This window comes from Echeneis naucrates, chromosome 9 (genome assembly GCF_900963305.1).
Source record: "Echeneis naucrates chromosome 9, fEcheNa1.1, whole genome shotgun sequence".
NCBI lineage: Eukaryota > Metazoa > Chordata > Actinopteri > Carangiformes > Echeneidae > Echeneis > Echeneis naucrates.
In genome coordinates, this window is record NC_042519.1 from 2,208,992 (window position 1) to 2,218,739 (window position 9,748).

Sequence of the window (9,748 nt, forward strand, 5' to 3'; positions counted from 1 at the left end):
CTAAAGGGACCATTTGCACAGCTGACTGTGTATTACTGCCTGTACACTACACATGTGCAAACACACAATCACAAATAAGAACATGCACACATACTCATGCACACGATCAGTAGAGGTCAAAGTCTCAGCCTGATATGTGAGTGGAGCATTGAGGATGTGATGGACTGTAAGGCACGTGGCAGTCGGTGGATATTGTAACCTGTGTTTAATCTCAGTTGTTCAAAAAAGAATTTTTTACAATCCTTGTAACAGTGACTCTTGTACAACAACATAAATACTGTGCTGGAAAAAATGAATTTCCAAAAATTAAGCATTTTTTTCCCCGCAGTCTTTTTCTGTAAACATTGAAAAATGCAAATCAAGTCTCAGTTCTCCACAAGACAACAACATCAAAATAACAACAACTGTTCCATTTGTAAGGCTTGGCCGCCTCGATATGCAAATAGTCTCTAATGGGCTCAGAGCAAAATGTAATCTTTTTTTTTGTTTGTTTGTTTCCATTACCTTCTCTTTTCTAATCCATCTAATGTTGGATTGAGTCAACAGTGCTCAGTTTAGATCCAGGAGGGCGGGGCAGAACTCGCATTGCGGGGCTCCTACTATTAGAAAAGGCTGGTCAGAGTGGTCTGTGACGGGCTCCGGCACTCATGACCATCCATGCTGCCTGGGACCGAGGTGAGCACAGAAGTAACGGTGGGCATGGTGGGATTGGTCAAGTCTGTCAAGGTGGTGGGGGTGCTGGAGGGGCTCATGGAGGCATTGGAAATCTCTGACGCCGGACCCGATGGCGTCCCACCCTGCAGTGCAGAGCCATCAGACGCCTTGTCCACCCCAGTGCTTTCTTGTCGCAGCAAATTCCTCCTGAATTTGGCCCGAGCATTTTGAAACCAGACCTGCAGGAAAATATGATTAAATTAGATTATGTAAACACTCCAACACTCATTACCACACACTAAACACCGACTGATATTCAAGAATATCAAGATTATTATTTTTTCTTTTCTGAGGCATTATGGCATTGTTTCTGGGACAGTTGAAAGTGACAGAAATAGAGCAAGGTCATAGCATTCAGCAAAGAATGCAGCTGACCCTAACTCATTTGTTCACACATGGCATGAGCCTTAACCATTTGGCTTTTACTCAACATCCAAAGTGTTGCAATTACCAGGGGTCATAAAAGCACACATTTCCACTCACCTGTGGTATCTAAATATGCAGTCTTGAAAATGGAAAACTTATAACACATGAAATATTTTGCGTGGGCATCAGGACAGCTAAGAAACTGTGACAGATTTCAATCATTTATGATGCTTCTCTGCTGTGAGCTTCTTTTGTTTGGAGGCAGAAGTCTCACAAAAACATTTCAGTAAACCTGGACAGAAGCAAAACTATCCTACAGCTGAAAGCAGCCATAGGTTAGTGATCTCACAGATACCCCTGCCCAACCCACATTCAGTAACTGACCACAGTTGTTCCATATTTCAACCCAGTCATGATAGTAAAAATCTAATTAACACCATGAGATTTTCTTCCCTCCACTTTGACTTCAGTCTATTTCCATCACAATTAACACAGAGAACAACGGATTTCCTCCAAAGATTGCTTTCTTTGCAGCAGCTGCAGGTAACAGTGCTGGCGATCACACCAAAATATGGTGACAGAAATAAGAAAAAATCTGACGTGTGCAAAGTTCTCACCGGTTACCTGCTGTATATAAGACATGTTCTCTTTATATTCACGCTCATCTTTTGGCAGAATAAATGCAGAGCTATGGTTGCTTCAAATTAATGTCTAAAGTAAATTTAATTAGTTGCCCCAACACGGACATTTTGTATGCTAAATGAACCATGAAAGAAGAGGACTGAGTGGATGGATGGCTTGACCACAAGTGACTACAGCATTAGCAGCTTTCAACCACTATTACAGTGAGCTCTAATCTTAAAGCCGCATGAATCATTACTTTAATATGAAGAACCTCTCAAATATTTTTGTGTTAAATGAAATGGGTGACTCAGAGGAACAAACCTCCAGAGAGTTGTTGCCCAAATGCTTTTTTTTTTTGGTTGACTTAACACTGTTAACAATAAATAGGGAAGAATCGCATCAGCTCCATGTTAGATTCTGTTACACCAAGCTTCCTTCCTTGACTCTTGCACAGAAATGAGCTCAGTCAGCGAGGACACAGCTAAGGAGACTAGACAAATTGTAGCTGTCTAATGAACAGGGCAATTCTTAAAAGATGAAAATAAATTTATGAAAAAAAAAAAAATATTGATATGGTTTCGAAATATTGTGTTGTTTTTCCAGCTCCCCTTCTGTTTCTGCCTTCCTCTATGAGTTGCAAGCTAAGCACACACAAGGAAGTCTCCTCATGTGAGTCAGTCACTGCAGATATTTGCAGTGGATTCGAGGACAATTTTAAAGTGACAAAAGTTCTAAAAACAAAGAAATAAAGCCTTTCTCTTATCATATGAGCAGAGAGCGACTTGGCCTCCTGTTGTTGATGTTCTTGAACAATTATACTGGAAGTGCAAACATATGATGAAGATGAACATATGATTTCAGCAGATTCAAGTTCAACCTCATTATGGTCATGTATTTCCATTTTTTTTATGACATTTTTTCCATCGTTTTTTTAGAATGTAGCGTATGAGATGTAATGTGTGATGAGTGGAAAGTTTTAGCAATAGAGTTGTGATGGAGCTATGGGAAACGGGGAGAGGAAAATGCGCTTCAGCTGGAATTACAGGCACAGAAAAACTCCAGCGCATCAAAGACAAACGAGTGTTTTGTTTTCTCTGAGCATTAATTAAAGCAGCGGGATCATTTTTTTCTCACTCTCAGAAAAAAATTTGATTCAGAAACCTTTTTGTCTCATTTTTCTTCCCAGTCCCCCTGATAATTCGCTGTCGTCTTCTGTGGAAATCAAACACAGTGTTGTTGTGTTCTCCTTGTGTGTAACACAGAGCACTCTTTTTTATCCCTCAATCCTCATCATCACATCACATCCTCCACTCAAATTTATTACATTTAGATCTTATTCTGATTGTTTTGCTTCAATTTCCAGGTGATTTTAACAACAAGGTTTTTCAAGAGGCAGTTCTTTCTTCCCATAAATTCCTCTTTTTCTAATTATGTTTTTTTATTGTTATTAGAAAAAGTAAAAGCAAAGAAAGCAAGAAAACCTGATTCTGTTTTTATTCAGCTAGTTTGCAGCTTCCTGATTATTTTCCAAGAATCACTGGGGAATGAGAAACAGAAATGTTTTAAACTGAAGCAGCTGATTTGTTTTTTCTCAAGAAAAGAAAAACTCACTTCATATGTCTGATGCCTGGAAACAAGTTTATTTGCATTGGAAACCAGAGGAATTCTTTCACCCTGGTAGCTGCCTTTGTTTCTCGAATGCAAGAAGGAGAGCAGGGTTTCTTGTGAAGTGAGAGGCTGCCTTGGTTACCTGTAAGACCCGCTTGGTAAGGCCGGTCTTCTGGGCGAGCTGCTTGAGGTCCTTGGCGTCTGGATTGTGGTTGATGGCGAAGTAGGACTTCATTGTCCTCAGCTGGTGATGCTTGAAGGATGTTCGCATGCGCTTGGTCTTCTGACTGGAGCTATACTGGGAGTCCCGGTCCATGGACTCGCCATCATTCTCATTGCAACTCAGCGCTAGTGAGTGATGGAAAGAAGCAGAGGAGGAAGAATGGTTAGACAGAAGGTCTGGGTTAGTGGCTTCCTCGTGTTCTCTGGCCCCACTTTTAGATGCTGTAATTAATTACAGTTAAATTCAACTTTGATAGCAAGGATTCAAATGTTTCTTATCTTAAAGATATTTCCCCTTCTGTAAAACAGCAAATATCCCAAGAAAATGGTAGAGCCACACGAGTCCTGGACCTTTCTGATGCTTAAAAATGTAAGTAAGTGAGAAAGAAAAAGCATCATATATTGAATGTCGCCCATCCATGAAGACAAAAAAAAAAAAAAAAAAAGAAGTTGTGGGGTGCTCTCTTTCGTTACTATCTTCTTAACCCGATCGCTCCTTAATTTTAGTTTTTTTTCCTCATTTAAATCCATTCAGTTGACCCCATCTACAGTGACACTATGACCGGACAGATGTTCCCTCCAGCTGCACATCATCTTCCACTCTGCAGCTCGCCTGTCTGTCTGTCCCTGTCTGCATGTCTGTCTATCCTGGGAAAAAAATGCTTGCCTGGCTACTAGCCTGACACACACAACACCAATGACAACAAAACACATGTATTTGTCCCAGCTTGCAAATCTCCTGGCAACATTCAAAGTGTTGCTGCATGCATAACAGTTCAATATCAGAACGCTGCAAATGACGAATATGAAGTGAGTGAAAACCATCAGAATAACACTTCACTTAATTAGCCCAGAACAAATGCTGCTTTCTGGCTAAAGCATATGTTGGAGCATTTTAACAAAGAGCAGCCTGCTTTCTGCTCATCATACTCACACACAACATCTTACTCTTAGTGTCAACAGTATCTCAGAGCTGTGTGCTGTTTCAGGGACGCCACATGTTCTCATGTGACTGTTCAGGTAAAGCTTTGCTGTTGTTTAAGGGTTTTATCAGAAGAGGGCGCACTGCCACTTCACTCATCCTTATCCTGGTTCAAAACAAAAGTTTGTTTCCTCCTAGATCACAGCAATGGATTGTAAATATTTTACACTTAATTTGAATGCCTGCCCTTTTTAATCTTCATGATAAAGATTTATGTATGTAATGGAAATATTTATTTTTAAAGTCCATCACTGGGAGTTGAAATCATCTGGCTTCTTTTTACAGCAGCTCCACATTTATCAGGGACTCCACAAAATGACAGTGGCAGCATCTAAAAAAATATAGACCTACTACTCCATCCATGAGTAGGAGACAGAAGATTGTGGGATTCTAATAATTTCAAGTTTTTGCATCTTTTTAAAGTAAACTGTCTGAAATTAACAAAACTGATGCACACCACAAAAGAGGAAATAGGATTGTCACTTCTTTATCAGTCTCACTGCCTGACACAATTACCACCAAGTTATTCTTACGTGAACAACTCTAAGGTTAAGCGAAAGCATAAAAAATGATTCTCAAAGCAGATAGTTTGTCTGTCTTAAAGTCCTTCTTTCCCTCTGTGCTCCCAAAGCAAAAGAAAGCTCCAGCCGTGTGTGTGTGTGTGTGTGTGTGTGTGTGTGTGTGTGTGTGAAAGAGAGAGTGGGATGGAGGGTGGGGGTGGTTGGTAGTGGTGGTGGTGGAGTGTTAGGGTCTGTAGATGTCTATGGAGCCTGACAAGTGGAAAAGGGTGAAAGCAAAAGCCAGAACATCAAACAACTTTTTTTTTATCCTCCAAAGACTAGACACAAAACTGCCCCTTAAAAAAAGAAACACCAATGAAAAAAAATGTGACTGTTGAAAAACATTATTTTTTAACATTATCCTCATTTAGGTGTGAGTTATTATGAAGAAATGTTTTCTGCTGCATGTCATTGGGCCAGTGAAATATAAACTCCATGGTGCTGTGTGAAAAGTTCAATCCCCATATCACACATACACCTTCAAGTTTAAAACTGTGCAATGTGCACGCAACCGATTTATTTTCAACCATCAATTTGAAAAACTAGCTTCCAATACTTTTTTAAAGGACCTTTAAAAAGAAAACAAAGCATGTATGTTCAATATGTAATCAATATGACGCACAATGCATATGTTTACGTGTGTTAAAAATACAATAACACCAGTAACAAGAGCCGTGCTTATGTCATTTTCAACTTCTAGCAAAGACACTATAAACTAATTTGGGAATATTGAACAACGTAAAAAAGACAAAAAACTCTTTCCACCATAAAGTGGTGCGAAAATCGTTAATGGGTGCAGGCACAATAGAAGATTAAAAGCCTGCCATTCTGTTGGCCTGATCTACTGTAATTTATGTCTTGTTTTACTGTGGCTTCGGGTTAGGGTTAAAATAATTATTTGAATAAAAAAAATGGTTAATTAGGCTTTAAAGTAGGCTTCTTGAGTCTACTTGTATTTTGTATGAATACACGAATTGTTAGAATAAATTATTATCATCTCTTTATTTTTATTTGATTTTATTTGTTCATTTTCCAAACGCTTAATGATAGGCAAACACCTTCGTGTTCAAGCTGATGACATGTGCCACTCACCTGCGTTATAAGCAGCCAGTTCGGTCCCCGGTCCGGGGCTCTTCCTCTTCCGGGGTCGGCCTTTCTGCACTGTCCCCACGCCGTTGAAGTAGGATAGTCCAAGCGTGTTGGCCGGGCCCAGGCCTTTGTGCGGGACAACGTCCGCGTGGTTAAAATGTGTCTGATATTCTCCCTGGATGAGAGTCTCAAAGTGCAGGCGACAGTACACCAGACTGTCTTTCATGCCAAAGTGGTCCCCGGTGGTCAGCATCTTGCTGCACGTTGTGCAGGTGAAGCAGTTGAGGTGGTAGACCAGATCCCGGGCTCGCATCACCATCTCCGACGCTGAGATCCCCAGGTGACATCGAGCGCATCTCTGCACTGAAAATCTTCTGCGGACAATACAGAAACCTCATCAGCGGCTGGTAACGGAGTCTGACGGGACTGTGGTGTTTTCAGCACGGGCCAGGCGCCTTCAGCTGTGCAGTCGAACTTCAGAGCACAAAGTTTCCCTGACTCCAAACTTTAAATCTGAACCTGCTTCAGACTGTGGCCTAATGAAGTGAAATATTGCTGTTAAACGAAACCAGAGCTACAATTTTGATATTCGCACTTTTCTAATTCAACAATAATTCAGTTTAATCATTTAACAATTTACTGAAAGCGTCTGCGTGTTGTTGAAGTGAGAGAACTTGGGTAGAAAGCTGCTAAGCCTCAAAATAGTTTTTTTTTTATTATTATCTCTATTTGGTAAATAGTAAAATATAGATGTTGAATTACGCCACACAATCTGAGTTGCCATTCAATGTCAATAAGAAGATTAGCTCTTCACTGCTGATACTGTCTCTCTGAAAAAATAAATTATGTAAAAATCTGAATTTTTGGGAACCAAACAAATGTAACTGATTTCATTGTATTATTATTTTTTTCTTGTTGAAAGTTATTCCCAAAAATATTCCACTCTGGTCCTGAGCGATGTTCCTTTAATTGTGCGATAATGCTAATCCTAACCAAATATAATTCGCCTGATATGAACAGATTTCACACCAACAGTCCTTTTCGGGCGGACCGTGGTGGTTCAGGCCCTGCACCCTCCCCCCTCCATACCTGTAGTAGTCCTCCTTGCAGTAAATGCTGCCGTCCTTGCTGAAGCAGGTGAGCTCGGACTCTAGGTTGAGTTTGCACTCGCAGCACTTGAGGCAGCGCATGTGCCACTGCTTGTCCACGGCCAGCAGGTAGTATCGGTCCGCGATCTTCCTGCCGCAACCCGCGCACAGGGCCACGCGCTCACTGGTCATACACGGCATGGACTGCGGGTCATGGAGAAGGAGATGGAGAAAGGCAGGAGGCCACGGCGTCAGGATGACCAGAAACATATGTAAAAGTAAAACAGGAAAAAAAAAAAAAAAAGAAGGCTACAGAAAAGCCTGACGTTCAATCAACAACATGGGAGATGAAGGGAAATATATCTCAGACTGAGCTCTTTATATTCACACACAAGTGAGGGACACAGATTATCAGGAGACGTAATGGAAAGACTGTATTAAATACATTTTGCGATAAAGTTGGAAGTGAATTGTTCCCTTTTGAATGACCTCAATAAATAATATCAAATACAAATGAGGGTAAAAAAAAAACGGTTCAGGATTAATAGGGCAAATCAAACACACAACAATTAGAGGAATATTTCAGTTAAAGTGAAGGAAATTGGGTCTACTGGGTAAAACGCAGGCAGGCTGTCGCATGCAGTGTGAATATTATGAATTACAATGGGAAATTAGAAACTGTGCTTTAGACCATTTTTATCCTATTTATAACAGTGCTTCCATATTACAACTTTAGACCTACACACATTTACAATTACGATCTATTTTAAATTATCCTCGTATTATTGTATTTTTTGTTTAAGTACTTCTTTGTGTAATTGATGACTTATAATAATTATTATTATTGTGATTACAGTAATTATGATAATAGTGAATGTTAGGCTACAATAATTATAAACCAGAGCTTGTCATTTAATGTTATTTTCGAGAGGCTTCTAAAATGGACACGTTCATGGAAAAGCATACGCATAATTGTAACAATAATAACATTTAGTTAAAAAATATGGAGTATGAATTTAAATGTTTTTTACTCTTTCATCTGTATCGTCTCTTTAATTTCACATTTAGGAATTACTGCTGAGTTTCCTAATAAATAGCATTTAATTTTACTGAACTGCAATGACAGACTTCGATTACTCTTTCATTGCAGATAATAGAAATAAATAGTTGTACTTTGCCCATGCAAAAATAAATGTCATTTCTTTTTATGAATCGAATGCTTTGCGCTTTGACACAATTTAACATGTTTTCAACGCGTTGTTTAAAGCTGCAAGGAGAACAATACATTTTCCGGATAAATTATTATTATTATTATTATTGCTTGTTTGTTTGTTTGTTTGTCTCTGAACAGAATACAGCCTGTGCAGGTCGCTTTGACTGAAGCTTTGCATAAGTTTATAGGGTGATGAATCCAGCGTTCGGGCCTTTATGCGGAAGTTTGAGTGTCTGATGCGTTTAAAGACAACTCTTCTTAAGTTGAGACACTTATTGGAGAGTTTCATCCGTGTGTGCATGCGAGTAAATAGCATTCAGAGGTGAGACCAAGCGCTCGGATGTGCGTGAGTGCAGCCACTGTCACATGTTTCCATGCTGCCATGCCTCCTGCACTAACAAGCCGACGGGGCCAAGATGAATCTCTCCTACCGTCTCTGACTCCCCCATATCAATGGCTGAGCTGATGGCCGCTGACTCGCTCTTTCCTCTCCGGTCCATTTCTTCCACCACACCGTGCACGTCGCCTCCAGGGAGGCCATGGAAAAGCATCGTTGCCGCAGAAGGTAGAATGCTGTAACTGTTCTCTTCGGATCTGCAAGCCAAGATGTCCATCAGAGGCGTAAACCCAGCGCAGTGACGCCGCTCAAAATGCTCTCTTTTTCTCAGCTTTTCCTTTCTTGCCGTGACAAGTGAAAAATCCAGATCAGGGAGGAAAAATATGCGGGAAATATTGGACACGTGTTCTCCACACTACGTCTCATCTGCCAATGGTAACCGTCATCCGAATCTCTGCTGCTCTCATTATTAATAAGCTATCATTAATTTATAAATAGCGGCTTCTCTTGTTGAAATAGATTTTCTCTCAGGTTCGATGGGATTTTATGTTATTGCTGTCACTAGCTCTTTCTATATTTTCTTTTCCATTTATGTAAAATAAACATACCAATATGGAAGCCTGCTGCCTAGGTCTCAGTGCCGGAGTCCTCCACCTCGCCGGGAGTAATATTTAAGGATTTCGACAGTAAACAAGGCACTGGCACTGTCTCCCCTTTTTTCTGCAAGAACAATAAAGTAACTCTTTCTAAGTGGTGCAGCCAAAGCTGGGCGGCAGCCAACTACAGCATCATCGTCACAATAATAATAATAATAATAATAATAACAACAACAACATCAAGATTTAAAAAAAAAAAAAAAAGCTGACAGGGAGCCTATGAGAAAGGCTTCTTCCCCTCCTCTGGGTTGTCAGTCCAAGTTGATGCTTAGCAGCGGATTTATGTCGC

At 40.2% G+C, this 9,748-nt stretch overlaps 1 protein-coding gene across 3 annotated transcripts; it reads right to left on the bottom strand.

The window, feature by feature from the left end:
* Positions 1 to 602: 602 nt before the first annotated feature.
* Positions 603 to 9,150, bottom strand: lhx2b (LIM homeobox 2b). Of its 3 annotated transcripts, XM_029510416.1 has the most exons (6): positions 8,898 to 9,150; positions 7,255 to 7,457; positions 6,165 to 6,539; positions 3,455 to 3,653; position 3,378; positions 603 to 841 (listed from the first exon to the last, which is right to left on the bottom strand). In XM_029510416.1, exons 1-6 carry the CDS (start codon positions 9,078 to 9,080, stop codon positions 603 to 605), a joined length of 1,200 nt encoding a protein of 399 aa, XP_029366276.1. In that variant the 5' UTR covers positions 9,081 to 9,150. The 3 variants fall into 3 exon arrangements, with proteins under 3 accessions (XP_029366276.1, XP_029366274.1, XP_029366275.1); XM_029510414.1 differs by lacking the exon at position 3,378 and having other exon boundaries at positions 603 to 893; positions 3,455 to 3,660; positions 6,169 to 6,539; XM_029510415.1 differs by lacking the exon at position 3,378 and having other exon boundaries at positions 603 to 893.
* Between the last annotated feature and the right edge of the window lie 598 nt (positions 9,151 to 9,748).